Source organism: Coturnix japonica, chromosome Z (assembly GCF_054131305.1).
Source record: "Coturnix japonica strain WE chromosome Z, WE-NBRP24, whole genome shotgun sequence".
Taxonomy (NCBI): Eukaryota; Metazoa; Chordata; class Aves; order Galliformes; family Phasianidae; genus Coturnix; species Coturnix japonica.
The window spans coordinates 546261-565895 of NC_140702.1; the positions used below are offsets into that span (position 1 = coordinate 546261).

At 40.7% G+C, this 19635-nt stretch overlaps 2 protein-coding genes across 4 annotated transcripts in view; one reads left to right on the top strand and one right to left on the bottom strand.

Annotated features, from left to right (window-relative positions):
* The first annotated feature begins 1701 nt into the window (after positions 1–1701).
* On the top strand, positions 1702–6186 carry PPIC (peptidylprolyl isomerase C). The gene is made up of 5 exons (XM_015850058.3): positions 1702–1830; positions 3086–3199; positions 3476–3569; positions 4552–4736; positions 5619–6186. Exons 1-5 carry the CDS (start codon positions 1729–1731, stop codon positions 5745–5747), a joined length of 624 nt encoding a protein of 207 aa, XP_015705544.1. The 5' UTR covers positions 1702–1728; the 3' UTR covers positions 5748–6186.
* A 225-nt stretch (positions 6187–6411) lies between these two features.
* Positions 6412–19635, bottom strand: part of SNX24 (sorting nexin 24) — a 44653-nt gene continuing 31429 nt past the window's right edge. For all 3 annotated transcript variants that reach the window (XM_015850060.3, XM_015850059.3, XM_085529839.1), the window contains 4 exons: positions 11009–11103; positions 10024–10056; positions 9555–9619; positions 6412–7353 (listed from right to left, as the gene is read on the bottom strand). In XM_015850060.3, coding sequence (XP_015705546.2) covers positions 7283–7353; positions 9555–9619; positions 10024–10056; positions 11009–11103 — 264 coding nt within the window. In that variant the 3' untranslated portion in view covers positions 6412–7282. The remainder of the gene's footprint in view (positions 7354–9554; positions 9620–10023; positions 10057–11008; positions 11104–19635) is intronic.

A 19635-nucleotide genomic window follows, 5' to 3' on the forward strand; every position in this document is an offset into this window, starting at 1 on the left:
GGTTCTTTCAGGTATAAAGGATAAAGGTGACACTGCAATTAATAGCTACACATCCACACAACGCCTACTTCTAATACTTGAACCACTGGAACTGGGCTTCTTAATGCACAGTAATGACAACCAAGGCCTTCCATTACCTCTCCCAAACAGGTAATGCATCCGTGTGTCCCACTGCAATTAAATGCTACACATCCACACAATGCCTGCTCTAATACTTGAACCATTGGAACTGGGGTTCTTAGTGCACAGCAATGACAACCAAGACCTTCCATTCCCTCTCCCAAACAGGTAATGCATCCATGTGTCCCACTGCAATTAATAGCTACACAGCCATATAGCGCCTGCTTTAATACTTGAACCATTGGAACTGGGGTTCTTTCAAGTATAAAGGATAAAGGTGGCACTGCAATTAAGCCACACAACGACTGCTCTAACACTTGAACCATTGGAACTGGGGTTCTTAATGCACAGGAATGACAACCAATGCCTTCCATTCCCTCTCCCAAACAGGTAATGCATCCATGTGTCCCACTGCAATTAAAAGCTACACAGCCACACAACGCCTGCTCTAATAATTGAACCATTGGAACTGGGGTTCTTTCAGGTATAAAGGATGAAGGTGGCACTGCAATTAAAAGCTACACAGCCACACAATGCCTGCTCTAATACTTGAACCATTGGAATTGGGGTTCTTTCAGGGATAAAGGATAAAGGTGGCACTGCAATTAAGCCACACAACGCCTGCTCTAACACTTGAACCATCGGAACTGGGGTTCTTTCAGGTATAAAGGTGGCACTGCAATTAAAAGCTACACAGCCACACAATGCCTGCTCTAATACTTGAACCATTGGAACTGGGGTTCTTTCAAGTATAAAGGATAAAGGTGGCACTGCAATTAAGCCACACAACGCCTGCTCTAACACTTGAACCATTGGAATTGGGGTTTCTTAGTGCACAGGAATGACAACCAAGGCCTTCCAGTTACCTCTGTCAGAGGTAATGTATCTGTGTGTCCCACTGCAATTAAAAGCTACAGAGCCACACAGGTCCTGCTCTAATACTTGAACGATTGGAACTGGGGTTCTTTCATGTATAAAGGATAAAGGTGGCACTGCAATTCAAAGCTACACAGCCACACAACGCCTGCTCTAATACTTGAACCATTGGAACTGTGGTTCTTTCAGTTATAGAGGATAAAGGTGGCACTGCAATTAAGCCACACAACGCCTGCTCCAGTACTCGAACCATGTGAACTGGGGTTCTTTCAGGTATAAAGGATAAAGGTGACACTGCAATTAAGCCACACAACGCCTGCTCTAATATTTGAACAATTGGAACTGGGGTTCTTTCAAGTATAAAGGATAAAGGTGGCACTGCAATTAAAAGCTACACAGCCACACAACGCCTGCTCTAACACTTGAACCATTGGAACTGTGGTTCTTTCCGGTATAAAGGATAAAGGTGGCACTGCAATTAAAAGCTACACAGCCACACAACGCCTGCTCTAATACTTGAACCATTGGAACTGTGGTTCTTTCAGTTATAGAGGATAAAGATGGCACTGCAATTAAGCCACACAACGCCTGCTCTAACACTTGAACCATTGGAACTGGGGTAACAGGTAACGCATCCGTGTGTCCCCCAGCTCCATCCCCGCTATGATCACACCCATCCCGGCTCCTCCCCTCCCGTTTGCTGACGCAGGCGCCGCAGCTCCGAGTGTCGCCATGTCCCTTATTCGGACGGCTCTCATTGCCATCCCCGTTCTCGTTCTGCTTTCTGCAGCAGCACAGGGGCTGCGGAGGAGGGGACCGAGTGTGACAGCCAAGGTGACTCCGTGCCGGGCCGGGTGGGAGGCGGTCGGTCTGTCGGTCGGTCGGTCGGTGTGCGCTGTATTGGACCGCAATGCCGAGCCCGGGGAGCCCCCCCGGCTATATTTCCCCTTGCTGGGGCTGCCATTGCTTTGCAGTGACGTGTACAGCCGTGATGTGGCTCCTCCTTGCAATCCCGGAAGGCAATGTGACCGCTGTGCTCACTATCACAGCCATTAATTACTTCTATGCCTGGAATTTGGAGGCTTGACAGCTCCTTCCCTTCTTAATGGAGTCTAGTATTCCATCGTAGCCCCCTGTTCTGCCAGGTTGGGTGTTGGAAAACGTTTCCTAACGTTGCATGTACAAAAGGGGTTTTGATGTGCTGCTCTGCCACTTGCAGAGCCTCCAGTTTCAGCTCTGCCTCTCTGCATGCCCTGTGCATGCATTTGATAGTGCTATAGCCTGCAGGCATCGCTGGCAGCCACCAGCTGCTCTTCCTGATCGAGATTTCCATATAAAACATGGGGAGTTTAGAAAACCTGCACAGCTTTGTTTCTTTCTTCTCTTCATCCATACCTAAAGATAATTGACTGCAAAATGAAGAGAGGTGCATTTATAAAGATGCCAGGAAATCAGTTTGTTTGGGAGCCGCGCATCTAACAAGTATGTTATTTGGTGCCAAGGAAATGGATGAGGTGCGCCAAAAGGAATGTTGTTTTCTTTATGGGATGAGGTGCACCAAAAGGAATGTTATGTTCTTTATGAAGCTGCTGTAATGTTAGCCAGGAGATCCACAGTCAAAAACCACATGGAAGATGAAGAAACAGTAGGAACGTTTGGTAGGAAAGCATAAAAGAGGCATTGACATTGGTGAAGCTGATAGCTTTTATGTAACTTCTTCGAACGCCTCATTTCCTTACAGCTGCTCCTAATTGTTTGAACATTTCTGCTGCTCATAGACAAACTCGGATATTCTGAACTATGTTAAATGCCTCTTAACTCTTTGGTCTTTGTAGCAGCACGCATGTAGAAGCCTTTGGGCAGCCAGCTCTACTGCAGCCTGGTTCTTCCTCCAGTCTGTTCTGGGTTGTTATGTGGGGAGTGGACACCGTGCTGGAGCAGCAGGGTTTTCATCCCACTTTTTCCCCATTGCATAACCTGGGTTTGGAAGCTGGAAGGAAACCAGCACCTGAGGATTGTAACATTAATAGTGAGGTTGCTTCTTACTGCTGTTCTTGTTTGTATCTCTTTGCTTCACAAATACATCCAGGTGTTCTTTGACGTGAAGATTGGAGACAAAGATGTTGGCAGAATTACAATCGGGTTGTTTGGAAAGGTTGTCCCCAAAACGGTGGAGAACTTCATCGTGCTGGCGACTGGAGAAGTAGGTTTGCAGTTCTTTTGTGCGCTAAGGTTTGGAGTGGGAAACGAGTATTTAAGTGCCACTTTGGTTGTGAACCATACACTTCAACTCAGTGCGGTCAGTGCAATTGTGCCATTCCCCATCCCCAAGGCTCACCTGCATCTCACTGCTGTTTGTTCCTTGCCAGCATCTGGCTCAGGAAGTGGTGTGTTCTCCTATAGCTGACCACACACCGCGTGTGTATTTCCATACCGCCGTACAGAACTGTGTGTTACATTCATTATTTCGTTTTCTCAGAGAGGGTACGGTTACAAAGGAAGTAAATTTCATCGTGTGATCAAAGACTTCATGATTCAAGGAGGGGACTTTACAGCTGGAGATGGGTCAGGAGGTAACATAATTTCTTACTTTTGGCTTCTCCTTTCTGTGAGGGTGTACTGAAAAGATGGACAAAAGAGCTTTTTCCTTCTTTCTTTCAATACATGAGAAAAAAAAGCACTCATCTCCAAACCATGGAAGCCTCCATCATTCCCCTGCTCTGCTTTGCAACAGCGCTGCTTCCCTGGGGCACTCATTGAATGCATGTTTGTGCGGATCAGTTCCAGTCACCCAGCAGCAAACTAATCTGTGATAAAGAAAGGAAAGCGTGTTGATAGAAGGCAGGTAGGGGAAGAGCAGTCTCACCTCTCTTGTCCTCAGCTCAGCATCTCTTGCATTGCATGCATTCTGGCCTGATTTCTTCTCTTCCTTTACACGCGTGTTCATCAGGTGCTACGATTTGAGCTGTCTGCGTGCAGTGTTAGTGATTTCCCTGCTGGGACAGAATGGAAAACATTCCTTTTCCTTGCAGCAAACAGTGGGAAGGCTAAAATACCAAAGACACAGTTTTAGCATTGAAGGTAGGCAATGTTTGTTTGCCTGCTAGTACTGTTTGTTGGGATAGCAACAGCATTCTCTTGTCAAAGTTACAGTGTTTTAACCATGAATAACGTTTTCTCTTATTAACTATTTTAAAACACCAAAATTCTTATGTTTCTGCAGATACACACAGAGTACACCAGCTTCCCTAGCCTTAATAAACGTGGCTAAGGTGAAATACCGTGCAGAAAGTGTTGCAGAAGTACCAAAGGTGTCTTAAAACATGGTTACCTTATTTTTAGCAGCCACTTTGATGTAGTTTGAGCTTGCTGAGATGAAGTACACTGCTGCTCAGTGATGTATTTTAGCAGATACTGAATTTGCTAGTTAAATTCAGAGGCTAGAGCATCACAAGCTTTAAATATTCTTTCCATGTATATGGTGTTTTTTTTAACAAGATTGTGCGTTGTTTGTTTTTATTACTTACTTAGTTAATATATTTTTTTATGTCGAAGGAAGAAGCATTTATGGAGAAAGGTTTCCAGATGAGAACTTCAAGCTGAAACACTATGGAATTGGATGGGTTAGCATGGCTAATTCTGGCCCAGACAGCAATGGATCCCAGTTCTTTATCAGCGTGACAAAGCCTTCCTGGTTAGATGGAAAACATGTAGTGTTTGGCAAAGTCCTTGATGGAATGGTAAGCTGAAAGAAAATATTCTCCTGCATTATATATGTAACTTAGAACTATCTTGAGCAATTGAGTGTAGAAAGTGGATGTGAAGAACTTGAAGCTGGGAGATTTAGAACTGAAATACCAAAGGATGGATGGTTGCAGAAGTAAATAGAAACTGAAAACCTCCCTTTGGCCTCCTGCTTCAGACCAATAGCCAACGAAGTCAATGTTGACAACTCTGAAGAGTTAAGTTCAGGTCTCCCTACTAGTAAATAATTGCATTTCTGCAAGGTATAGGTAACACTTCAGTTGTTAGGGCACATGAATGTGAAGTATACAAACATATATTCAAAACTGTTTAAAAAGGAAAATAATTGGTAGTCAGTTCCCTCCATGTGCACACAGCAGCAAAACTGATCAACTGTATCACTGCAAGGGCCAAACAGTATTTAAGTTCAGAAGTGATTATACTTCTCCCTCTAATTCCATGTAACTTATTACTCCATTTAATCTGTACTTTGAAATGAGTGGGGAGACACGACCTGCTGCACCGGACAGTTCTTGGAGGAGTCTGCAAACCTCATCAGAACTCTTCCCCTCACATCCCATCCTGAATACCCAGCTCAGTTCTTAGGAGCTCATTAGCTGAAAAAAAACAATTGAAGAGAGATTTAAACTAAGTTTTAGTCTAGTTAGATGAACTGGCAGATAACAAAATGAGTACTCATGATTTCTAACTGAATTTTGCCCTTTAGAAATTCCATCTGTGGAATACTTCCATCTGTTGCCTAATATATGTAATAAAGGTAGGAGTGCTCACCAGGAGCGCTCAGCTGCTTGCTGTGAGCCAGTCTTGAGCCACTGGAGCTTCTTTGATCCAGCTGATCTGTGCTTTATTTCTTACAGTCCGTGGTGCACTTGATAGAACTTCAGCAGACGGATGAACACGACCGCCCTCTTCATGACTGTGTGATTGTGAACAGTGGCAAAATAGCTGTAAAGGAACCGTTCGTAGTGGAAGTAGATGACTGGTGAGACCAGTACTGGAGAGTGGAAAGTACAATGTAATCCTTTTTAAGTCTTAAGTTTTTTACTGATTTCACTTGTCCATTGAGTTTTCTCCTTAAAAAACATTAAGCTTTATGCAGGTGATGCTCCTGAGTTGCCAAATACATAAAGATAGGGCTGGATGGGGCTGTCCGGCCTTAGAACTCAAGACACAGCCTGCTAATCCCTAGGTTGTGAAGAAAGTCTCTCATGAAAGGCTATAGAATTACTTCAGTTTTGTCAAGGCTTGAAATGCAGTCATTTTGTTTTCTTTGGAAATTTCTGCAATATTTGCTACCGTTTTTTCATCTGAAAATGTCATTTTCTGTAAAACTATCTGCGTCTTTTAAGTACGTGTCTCTGGGGAAAAAAAAAAGTAAAATACAGAAATGTTTTGAATAAATAAACTTTGATTTCAAATAATAAACAATTAAGAGCTATGTGTTTTGGTTTTTTTTGGTTTTTTTTGTCTCCCTTTTTTGCTTTCTTTTCACTTTGGTTGATTCTGATGGGTGAATGCAGGGGTGCTGCTTTTCCAATGGGGTTTTAAGGTCAGAGCAGGGTGGCAGATTCGATGGACCTCTTTGAGAACCTCTGAGAAATGTCTTATTTGAGCAAAAACACACAACAGAACACACTGAAGCAGTACATCCACATTCTAGTCATTTATTTTGTTATCTCCAGTAGCACACCTACAGTTTCCAGTTAAATCTGAATATATATACACACGAGTATATATGTATACCTATGAGTTTTACCATGTTACTACTTAATCACGTTCTTGCTTTAGCTTACCACAGAGCTGTATGCTCCGTGACTCATAAAATGTTAAGATACAGCCTGCAAGGTAACTCGAAGAGTTAAGAATGCACACAGATTATATGTCATAACTGAATGAGGTGCATAAGATCCCCTGGTAGAAAACATCATTGTGACTCAAATCCTGATAGTTTTCTAAAAGAGAGCTATGTATTTCAGGATGTAAAAGCATGATTTCTCATGGCAACTGCACATACCCACGTTGGCTCTTCTCCAAACAGTAATTATGGAGCACATTGAAAATAACTTAAGAAAAACGAACCATTTCTCAGTTTCCCATGCACTCACTTCAGTGCCAGCACTTTGAATCCATCCACTGCCAGCAATGGGTCCATGTGCTGAGGGAAAGCCTGGTGCAAAAAGGTTTAGTGTAATTTAGGATAGAAACAGTAGAAAATATTAGTACAGCTTTTAATTCCTTTCAGAGGGTAACGTAATTCAGTGTATGACTTTCAGCTTGTAGTGTTAAACAGTCACAGAGTGTCTATCAACAAGGTATAACTACCTTCTAGTTGTTTCCATATCCTTTTAAAAGAAGCTTTTAAAAGTGACATGGATGGAAAGAAAAAGTAACACTTGAAGTTAATCCGAGGTTGTGCTTCTTGATTTTGAGCACAATAATCACATCACCATTTCCTCCTTACTAAGTGGATTAAATGTTGCTTGGAGACTTGCTTCAAGCTTCTTCCAGCCGCGTGTCTCTTCTACCTTGGCAGTAAATGAGGATAAAATATTCCATGTAGGATGCCTTCTATAACCACGTTTGGAAAGTCATCTGAAAAGAAAGACAGAAAACTTTGCTTTGTTGTCTGTGTCACAACAGGACAGGCGTTGTCGTGAAAATAAACTGGTTAAGGCCTGGTTTAACCTGTGTTACTGCATTGCCAAACTGCTTATCCACGCTGGGGATGTGCTAATGGTAGTGCTGCTTCAGCACTAAAGCCACTTCAGCGCAGCACTGGGCATTGCATGAATGCGCTGCCAGATTTGTAGCTTATTGATTTAAAGGGATGTTCTCATACTTAATGCTGCTGGGCTCCCGCTCTTTATCTGAATCTCTTCTCACAAGGAAGATGGATTACACTGGCAATTCAATTTCTAACAAAATCTCAATATACTTGAAGGAATTCCAAGAGTGCTACAGGGAATACTTCAAAGCTGTTTTTCCACTGTGGTTTAAAGCAGAAGATGCTCGGGCTGAGGAGAGCTGGGGGGATGCCTTTACCAAACAGATGGTTTTGTGAGGCAGGAAAACGTCAGTCTGACTGATCAACACAACTCACCCTATCATATATTAAGGAAAAAAACAACAACACTATGTTCTTAGCATAGCCGTGTGGGATGCTGGCACTTAAATTGTAATGTCACATTTAACATGAAGGAATTACCTGATGAAAGGCAATAAAATACCCATGCGGAGGAACGGCAGGAATCATGTTACTGAAGCAAACACATTCTCCATCCAACTCCCTCCTTCTTGGTGATGAGTTTGACTTAAATTACCAGCCATCAGGAGTAAGAATTAATGATTTTACATTTTACGACCTCAGAATTGCTGGGACAGCAGCAATGGGTCTACCCAAAGATCAGACTTATTTGTGATAGGAAACTTTCCACCCCAACCAGTCTTCATTTGGCTGTGAGTCTAAAGCACACTCAGAGAAGGGAGATGCTGCATCCACAAGACTCACCAGATGCTTGACGAATAAGCAATAAAATAAGAGCAGTCTGATGTTTCCCTTCTAAACTGAGTGCTTTATTCATAAGACAAGTAATGTGCACTGTACTCTAAAATCAGCTGATTACTTCATTAAAACCCATAGTTGGAGCAGAGACAACACTTTAGAAAGCTCATTCTGCATTGTCTCCATGGTGTAAACTGGCAAGAAAGAAATCTTAAAGGCAGTGCTTTGTTTGTTTTCATGTGTAAATTGTTTTCTTTCCGGATAAGCTGAGTCAGCACAGAAGAACCTCTGGACATAGAGCAGAGGTCTTGCAGCAAACCCTTATGTCAAGGCTGGAAACATTTAAGCACCGTCTTTGTGTTTCAAGATAACAACATAAAGTCCATTTTATCTCTCAGAAATAGTGTGCAAGTGAATGACGTTCACAATTTACACTCTCTTCTAGAGGAATCCACGTTTGCAGTTAAGACAAGTGTTGCACGGTAAGACTGGAACAGGCAATATGGCTCACTAAACTGATGTTTTAACACAAGGTTTAGTAAAAGCAACAGTTCTCACAATAAAATGTCAAATCTGTGTGGAACACAGTATAAAAATGGTGTTTTTTCTCTTTTTAATCCCCACATATATTTAATTTTATCAAGAGAACAGAAGATATACTCTCTAAATTAATAATGCAAAGAACTTAAAAAAAAAATGAAAGGAAAAAAGGTTTATAGCAAGCTATTTCAAACACTCTTTTGAAGAACATATTAAGAGATGAAGGCTAACATAAATGCTCTGTGAGCACATCCATTATGCTTAAAAGTATACATTCTTTTTTTCTTTTTTTTTTCCTTTTCTTTTTTTCCCCCCCTTTCAAGAGCTGTAGAGGTTATAAATGATAAGAAATAGTAATAATCCACATGGAAATACAAACACGTTCACCGCAGATCGACTGGTGTTTAGGGAAAAAGCACTTATAAAGGACTGGGCCTCTAAGTTCAAACCCTTCAGGCAGGGCAGCCCCGAGGGTCAACAAGAAGAAAGAGAAGCAATGTCCTCATCCTCCTGATTTGAATTCTCAGTAGATTTGTCTGAGAAACAACTAGGAGAAAAAGCCCACCCTTTTATAAATCACCCACACTATCCTGAGCTGTTAACGGTTCCTCACTCAAGAGCCATTGCCTTATTGGCAGGTTATTAGGTTTCAGACCGGCGTTGTTTGACTCGGCTTGTATTAATAATAATGCGGTCGGTGCGGTGCAGGGCAGGTCATACAGCGCTGTTAACAGATGACAAGTTTCATTACCGTTGGCTTTAGGCAAGACGTAGGGATCCCTCAGGAACAGAAGCACAGGCTGGTGGGACAGTTTGCTGCAAAGATGAAGAGCAGAGATGTCGGTACTGGGGAACAGTGAGAACAGAGCAATGTACAAACCAGCTTCAATAGACAGGTTGCCAGGCTTAGAGCCACCCTGCATCCTACGTGCTGCTGTTGCTGCAGGCAGGCTCCATTCACAGCCTGCCCATGGTGGGTACAGTCACAGCAGCCATAGAATGGTATTCTATGGGGTTTTGTAGGGAATTTCTAAATACAAGCATCAAGGCATGCTCAATAGATGGAGCTAACAGAACTGATTAAACCAGCCGTGACGTGTAACAAATAAATCTTAACACTGTGCTAAACTACTCTAATTTTGACAGCTGCAAAGAAAATGCCCATCGTTTCAAGTAGTTCACAAACCTGACCTCACAAAAGGAGTAAGAACAGAGCTCACCTTGATTCTTCAGACTCTGTTTCATCGAAAGAGCTGTAATTAAAGTGAAAGGAAACTTCCATTACAATAAGATTAATAAAATTACTCCACAATCAAAAATAAACAAACCCAAATCCTTCACAAACCATCAGAATCATCTCTACAGATCTTTAACATTAGCTATGCCATAATTGAACAGTAATTTCAGTATTCAACTGCTCATTTTTAGAATGGCAAAGCAATTATTCTCAGGGAAAAATCGTGGCTTATGATGCAGACCTTATCTTAATGGGAACGCCTACATAGGGAGGTAGGGAATGGTTTAAGGTTCTGTCAAAAGGATTTCCTACAGAAAACCAGCAGAAGGTTTATTCCCATGCAGAAGTAACTAGAGGACAATCCCTTTCTCTCCAGTTCCATTCTGGAGCTCCATATGTCATGGAGATGATGATACACAACCTCCAGTCACACTGTTTTTGGAATTCCTCTATGCCCACCATGATCATAACACGAGTCTCTCTTCAACCCCAGCAATAGACCCTTACCTGCAGAGGGCAGTGGGGCTGTTGGGGTCACTGGAGAAGTGAAAGACCCCTTTTCAGTCCCAGAGAGGGTGAACACAGAAGTGATGACAGAATGAATTTCTACTTTGACCAAACATTACAAATAACCATAAAATACACACAAACAAGTGCTTTCTAGGCAGGAAGTATTTATGAATATCTTCTAAAATTCACCTAAGTAGGTACTTGAAGAAAAGCCTATTTCATCTCTTCTTTACTTTCCAAGAATACTACTTTAAACTTTGCTTCTGCCTTTAAAGAAGCTGGATTTATTTTACCATGTTTTGAAGATATATAAACACACTTAAGTGAACCTAGTGCCCATTTATTTTACGGCATTAAGATTTGGCAGCAAGGCCATTTTAAGTCAATGAAATTGCATCAGCACTGAGTGGATACGGGCTTTCTGGCCTCCATTTATTTTTCAGTAAATGAGAGCTTACCCACAGCTTTCTGCTTTTGGCAGGGTAGGGACATGTCGAACGTTCAGGAAATCGAGGAATATTTTAGGAAGCTCTTCATTTTCCAAAATGACTGTCTGTAATAAATGAAAAAAAAACCACAAAAGGGACAACAAAAAATTAAGAGTTTTTTTTACATGTTAAATATTGCAGTTTTCTGATCAAGCTACCAAAACATTCCTGTTAGTCACATCATTACTTTTTGCCTCTTTATTTCTACTTTGAATTCTGTTCTAGATTGAAACAGACCTATCAACTTTAACAGAAGAAGCAGGAAGATCTGAGAGGCTGGCAGGTTTTAAGCCTTTCAGTTCACCTCTACATGAAGATGGTGCATTAAAAATGCCACTTCGTTTGCATTCTGTAAAATCAGCACTCTGCTGCTGCAGAATTTATCTTGTTCTGCAGTCGGGTTATGCACAGGAGGAGGAGTGGAGGTGGATGCATATTCAGAGGGTGTGTGAATTGCATAACAATGTCCACAACGCGCTCAAATAGAAACAGCTCATGAATTATATTTAAACGGACAGCTATAAGAAGTTGTTTAAAGATGCCTAAGGGCACCCAACGCTTGTGTGGAACCTCAAATCTGCACCTCCTGGCAGCTTTGTCCCAAAGAAAAGTTGCCTGCTGATGCACAGAGCAGCCATTGGCAGGAAAGAAAAGGAGAATATGCTGTAGTATAAAAAGAAATCACTCGGCAGCTGTTACAAACCTATTTGCTGCTGCTCCTGCTCACTGTGGATGATGAATATTGCACTCTATTTCCTTCTATATAAATATATTTTTTCATGGTATGCATCACATCAGTTCAAACCCCGCTAACCTGCCCCGACCAAGCATAGTTCACACACACACAAAATAAAAAGGAAACGGCTTTTCTTTTAGCGTCTTACTGAAAAACAGATCAATAGCTCTGCTTTCCAATAAGCTCTTCAATAAACTTCAGGAAGCAGAACTTGCAGAGAAGCAAAGGCAGTTTTACATGGTGCTGTATTCTGGATGCCACCTCTGCTGATAGGGGATTTTGCCATTTCCAGAACTCTATGACTACAACGAAAACAAAGAAAAAAAGAGGATTTTCCAATTGATTCAATATGGCATCATTTTAAGGACAAGTGGATTACGCTAAAAAGCAGGTAAATAATACACTGGCTTAACTGGCTTCAGTGCAGAAAAGAGCCAGCACATGTGCTTATATGATTGGTTCAATGTACTTCTAGCATCCTGCAATACAACAGTTTTTTGACTTCTGACTGGAAACTTCAATATCATTTTACAGACTCGGTTGTCTGTAAGGAAGAGCTGAGCAGGTAAAGCCTCTGAACCACAGTCTGTAACTTGTGATGTAAGGATGCTCAAAAGTCACCTTCATTCTAGTGGATGTATGACATTCACTTCTAGACACGGCTACACCTCACTTGCTCTGCAACCAGAAACTTAACAATAATAAAACTTCACAGTTAGTTTATCAGTAATGTGGTTTTCTAACACATCTGAATCCTATAAAGATAACAGCAATGAATTTCAAATATGGGCCTCGGCATGTTAAGCAAACTAATTAAAGACAAAAAAACAGAACATGCATTTCTTCACTAAAAAAATGACCCTGATGAGCTAAAACACCCATCACAAACAATCTCTGGCAGATCTGAGAAGTGACTCCAAACATACATTTATCAAACTCATTGATCTCAGCTGAACCAAGAGCATAAATGCAGTATTTTCTTAACAAATTATGAATGGTATTTATCCATTACTGCCATCCTTTAATCAACTACTCCATCCTTCAGAAGAAAAACCCCAAAGCAACAACAACAAACAAAAGCCACACATACACACACAGGAAAGCTTGATGTTTATATCAGCAGAAATGGTTTTTTTTTTGGTTACTGAAAGGGTGTAATTATTATTATGTAGCATACACCACAGAAATCCCAATTTTTCTACCTTATCAGTTCCATAAAATCACGTTCCCTAAGGATGTCATTGATTGGTTGCACATGTTCTTTCAGTGACATCCAAAATACTTAATTGTCGGTCATCTTTTCTCCTTCAGCAAGTAAAATATAGTCACAAAATTGCAAAGGGATTTGTTCTGCCTTAACCTTAGCTAGATGCCATCATGCAGTGGAAAACAGTGCTAAAATATCACAGGATAACGCTCTCCAACAGGGGAGACATATAAACAGCATAATGATTTCCCACGAGTTTCCTTTTTAGAAAATTGTCACTAAAGCCAGGGTAAGTGGTGACATATCTTCACAGAGGACGCCATGAAATCGAACACTGGCATTCTAGTTAGGTCCAAACCTACTCATCAGCCAATTATAACAGTAACTGAACAGCCTGCTGAAAACCTGAGCAAGACCACTTCGCTAACCTTAGGAGATCGTAACATGGGATGCATAGTTTCCACAGACTTTTTGGTAATTATTATTTTTTTTCTTTTTTTAATAAAAAAGGCTTAAAAATAATTTCTTATGGATATACATAATTCCTTCTCAAGGTTGCTGGAACAGCCATTTAAAGAGAGAGAAATGAGTGTGGGGAGTGGAGTTTTAGGGTTTTTAAGAGTCCTTACAGGCTTTTCCCTTCAATCGGGTTTAGTTTGAAATGCTTTGCTGTTAGGGTGAAAAAGTTCATGACAGTTTTTCCTCTCTTCACAGAGAAAGATGCTTCACAATACCTAATTCAGCCGTGCAGCTAAAAAGGGGGAGAAGAAAATCAATACATTCCAGCTACAGTAAGTAGGCTGGAGTGTCAGTCTCCACTGGGACCAAAACCCACATCTTTTACAGCACTTTAGTCTACATTCTTCTATTAACCTGCTTTTTCTGAACTGCTTTGCACGGTCCCATGAAATGATAAAAAGGTTACCAAAAGAACTTATTAACTAAAAAACAAGTAGAGAGAGACTTCTAAGAACAAACGTCCCCCTTTCTAAATAGCAGGTAGAATAGCGCTTTGTATTACCCATCATGAAGAACCATGAAGAAGCTCGGTGAGGACGTGGCTGCACACTATCAGAAAGGCAGAGCTACATCTATCAGCAGGGATTGTTTCTAAATACAACACCTACACTGTCACATTAAGGAATCGCCACTTTTCATTACCGCCAAAACATTCCCCAATGGGCAGCTTCTCAATAAGAGGAGGTACCAACCATGTTTGAAGTGGCTCTCCATACAAAGTACCTGGTGTTTTCTGGTTAGATAATGAGGCTTTGGTTAGATAACATAGCGTCTAATGGACTGAAAAAAAACAAGGAATCAATGAAATACTGAAAAGTCTCCATAAGGTCTGTAGAGTAGCCTTGAAATAGTATTCTTCTCTGCTTTTTGCCTCATAAGAAAATATTCAACAGCACTAACTCATACTGTTGGCTTTGCTGGGAACGAGGAGAATCAGGTGGTTGATAAAGACGCAGGAAATTAACTGTGAAAACAAATCTCACTTTCCACAAAACTGACAATTTCATGCAAACACCATCAAAAAATCTAGAAATCACCTGAGGATGATTCCCCATCCACACTGTTTGCAGAAGGAACTGTAACAAAAATGCTTTTCAGCCCTACGATTACTTGTTTTGTCTCCCTGATATTTTCTTGTCAGACATTTTGGGTCAGAGTAAACTCTTGAGTAACGATTCAACATTCCCTTTGAAACTAATTAGACTAAGCAGCAGGTGCCCACTCCAAAGTCCAAACAAGTGAACGCAGAAAGCACAGGGAATTCACTGCTCTGGGGGTTAATGAACTCATTGTGTCATTTTCGCAGAGGTGAAGAAGAGGTGACCCACCAAATACATTCAGATTTATGTTTGTTTTGATTTTCTTTCTTTAAGTTTTGAGAGTTGATAGTCTTCTCAGCAGAAAATGTGGTGCTGCATAAGGACTGCAGGCTACTTTGCTGGGATCTACAATGTTATAAGAGCAACTGTAAGGAAACTGGTATACTTAGATATAAAATTCAGAAGCTTTCGTTAAATTTTAATCATCTTAAAAAGAAAATACTACATTGCTTTTGCACAATATTTACTCATCTTCAGCAGCAAATGCGTGGTAAAAAATCTTTTTCATCTTTTGCTGAATGATTAATACTAGAGCAATTTACTTTGATATCCAAATTCTGGAGCTAATGAGGTGGCTTCTTATACAAAAGCAATGAAGCACAAAGTAAGTTTTTACCACTTATACACTCAGAAATGGAAGACAGGGTAGCTGAGAAGTCAGAAGTCAGCTCTAATAGCACAGACAGACAGCATGGGAGTATAACAACAACATAAAGGTATTTGTTTTAATTTGTGATAGCAACTGGTTTTCTCTAGAAACACTGTGCACAAAAAAAAAAAAAATTCCATTTAAACACACCCAACTTTTCCAGATCACATTAAATTAACATCTGCTCATAATAGTTCTTATGTTTAAAACATTTCCCTAGCCCCACAGGAGGCCAAGATCCAATCAACTCATAACAATGCGGTAAATGCTTGGCTGACAGCACTACACATTGATTCTAAAGCATCTGTTTTCTGAAGAAACACTAAGGTTTGCTTTCTTTGAAAAACATTCCTTAGACTTCTTGCCATCTTAAGGGAGACCCAGGACTTCCCCATGCTGGCAACAGCGCTACTCTTCCAGATAGGAGCCTGTTAGCTAAGCGCAATGCTTTGTCCTAGGACAGCCATTCCTCTGCTCTGTTCACAGTGCTTTATGATATATCTGCATCCCATTAAAATCTGCCAGAGTTATTGCTGTTGAATCCCTCAGTGCCAGAACACTGCATTGAAATCACTTTCAAACGCGCTGTCAGAAAAAGCTCTTTTTGCCATCCTGCCGTCTCTTGGAAAGATACAACAGCAAATTACCAAAGTCTTCACTCATCAGTGAAATCAGCTGTGTGCAGAATCCAGCCCAGCACATCCCAGTGTGATTTTCTCTTGCAAAGAAGCCGAGGGTCTTCACACAAATAAGAAAACTATGTATAAATTAGAAAAAATATAAATACACAAACTAAGAAGTCAGGTGTAGATTTTGTGATAATAAATCCTGGATGTTTACTGCAATTTCAGGCACTTGCTTGCTCACAGAGTCAATGTGCAGCAAGTACATCATGAATTAATGTTATTGGAAGTGCTAGGATTAGGCAAAGTAACTCTCCCTTTCTCTGCAACCATGCAAGCTTTGCTTTTTGTTTTCGCAGTGCTGCTAATAGAGTTACAAGGTTCTCTACTTTTTATTATTCACTTCCCACCTCCCTTTAGAAAAGCCTTAACACGAAACAAACAGGAAAAAAAAAAAATAAAGGCCAGGAAAAAAAAAAACCCTTCCCTCCCTTCCCTTTTTCAAGCCCACCACCCTTGGCAAAAAATCCCTCACCTCTCTTTCAGTGAAACGAGCGTGCCCTGTTACATGCTGCTCTGTAACTATAGGAGCAAATCAATAGCAGCTGAATGCCATCTGCTTCGGCAGCAGAACAGCACCAAAAGTGTGAGCAATGCATCTTCGCTTATTGAAAGGTTATTTTATGCAAGTAAACAATTCATCGTCTTCTTGCACGCTTGATGCTCATTTACCACTTTTGATCAATAAAATATGCAAAACAACAAAAAAATTGAATCCTAAGAGTAGTTCTGATGCCACTGTGATAGTTAATCAATATCAGGTCTCTGTTCAGTAAGGCAGGCAGTAGGGTAACTCCTTTATTGCATGAACCCTGGAAAACGTGTGGAAACGTGTCTTGTTGCCTCTAATGTATGATCTGAGCGAGAAACACAACTTCTGCCCTTCAAATTAAGAAAGGGGGAATGAAACTGAAATCACCATTTCAGCGTCTTGCCTTACTTACGCCATCCTGCCTGATGATTTGCTGCACAGAGCCTGCTGCTATGCTGTTAATTGAGCTATGTTACCATTAGCACAGATACCTGGTTAAATAAAAGCCATTACGAGGCTCGTGCTGGACAGAAACCCACTGAAACTGCTCCGCCTTATTAAGTCTTGGTTTTCAGTGTATTTATGTTTCAGGTGAACTCAGTTTTTCTGTTAAAAACAAACTGCTATGGGAATTTCTTTTGCACAGTGTTTCTTTTAGTCAGACCACAAACTGCCTTATTACATTAAGCCTCCTGACAATTGATTCGAGTAGAATACCTCTCTCCCACCAAAAAAAAACCAACATCATTTTTACAGATATTGCAGAACAAACCCACCAATTTAAATGGTTCCCAAAACCAACTCAAAGTACTCGAAATAACAGTTATTAATCACAAGGGCTCTCTTCTCCAGTGAGCTCCATCCCCTATGTGAAAAAAATTAATTGCTTTCTCATTTGAGCAGTAATTTTGTTGAATACGTCAGGAAGAACAAAGCCACAAATTAAACTGCACGCTGTATGTTCTGATTTGTGTGTTCTCATTCTTTCTTGTTGGTGGGCAGGGATGCAATTATTTAGGCACAAGGCCTTTGTCTCAAGAGCAGGAAAGCTTTTGGATGCTCCATGAAAATGATATCTTACCTTCATTTAAAAGAACAATCAACAACAGCAACAAAAGGAAGCATATATTCTATATATTTGCAACACAGGCACTTCCCAATGCCCTGCCCATGAGCTTCCAGGAAATATTTATTAAAGTAAGCATAAACAGACTGCACAAAAAGACATTTCCCATCAAAAATAAGGTATGAGAACCAAACAGTAACTAGTGGTCATGCAGCAGCACTCAGAAATGGAGTAAAAAGAGTCACTTATCCATTATTCATCTCTCGTAATTCTGTGAATAAAGAGGATAACTGTATGAACATACCTATAAACACACATGCAGGAAAATTTTAAGGCAGCTGCTGGCTATTAATAAAGTATAGAATCACAGGTATGAAAAAAGTCTTCCTGATCAACCGTGGATATAATTGTTTAGTATCAAGGTACACGGTCGGGTTTGGGCTTATCAAAATCTGGATGAGAGATTAATTCATGAGCAACACTTCAGTCTTTTCATCTTATAACCTAGTGAGAACCCTGCCCTAAGCTGTAAGAGATAGCTGCCCCTCCTGAGCAAGCTCATTCCACTTGCCTTCTTCAAAAACACGTATGAGCTGATATGAACTCCAATATACGGTTTGATCACATTTATAGAAGCCAAAGCAATTTTGATCAAATTAATAATACAGAACATGGCAGCAAAAGTGCAGTAGCTTTGAGTCAATGACCCAACTAGCAGCAAGGGTATAATTTAAAGTCAGAAATTTCCAGTGCATGCACCGTTAGCCACAGTGAACCTGTTACTGCTCTAAAGGGAATTGTTTGCCTCTTATTAGATTTTCTACAGCACAGCCATAAGTGATAAATGTACTGCTGTACTCACTGTCAAGTTAATCAATGCTGCCAAAGTTTTGTTGACCTAACAGTAATCCATAAAGTGAGCGGCATTTTCTCTATCCCTATGACATCTTGGTCCTCAGTGGGGATACAAATCTTACAACAGCATCTTAAAAAAAAGAGAAATGAAAAAACAAAGCAAAGCAGAGGGCGGGGGGAGGCGCCTTGAAATTCCTGTCTCTAAATTAGCAGACGGAGAATTCCTTGTCTCTCTGAGAAACCGCTTAAAGATGAAGGCCTCACAGCGTGTTCAGTTTGACAGCTAAAATGCTAGCAAATGAATAACTTCACAGAAGATAAAGCCTTGCCTACTAAAAGGAAAATAGAAAACAGCATCCGGGAGTCCTCTGAGGAAACAGTTGTGAACACGAAGTACTTGTGACGACAGGTTAGTGCTCCGGTTCAAACGCAGCAATTCAGAAGACAGGACTATGAAAGTAATAATAAAAAATCGCCACCAATAAAAGTTCTCTATTGCTGCATCTGGCTGTAATTCACGATCCATGAGAGGCACCGCTACTGAAAAGAAGAAAAAGTCAGGAAACAATTCCTGGTAGAACAAGCTGCACTATAAACAAACTGCTGCCATGCTCTCACAAGCAATTATAGACATATGAAATATGAATTGCCATTGATTTTTCTTCTAGAGGTCACTCTGCTCCATGTTTTACGCACTCCAGGCATTTATTTGGGTGGCAAACTGACAAGTTTTTACAGAATTAACGGAGCAATGTAATCTTTGCTCAATCACAGGTACTTCATTACGGTTCTGTTCTTTGACACTTATCCCTCCCAAAACTGGCCAGCAAGGGATTCCTCAATAAAGGTGAGAACAATGCAATTACCTGTGAAAAGAGACAGCCCCAACTTGGTCAGGGAATGCTTATTTACCTCCTCTGTGCTGATGGCCAACAAGCAAAGTCAGCGGGAGGCTGCATTTATTACAGCCCTCAGCTCTGCAGATAAGGTCCCGATATGGCTAAAATTCTCCATATCCTGTTTTATTAAACTATTAATAAATTAATATACTATTAAAGGAGGGATGAGTTCCCTCCAAAGGACAAATAAGATTGCAAGTGAGCTCCCTAATGGAAGTAACACAGCTTTTCTGTTGAAAATTAACACAGTGTTAAAACAGTGCAAGAAGGCTGAGCTGCTGTCCGTAAATAAAATGCTTTTAACTATGTTCCCACTTAGCAATTGCTTCGTGTTCCTTAACCAGCAATTGG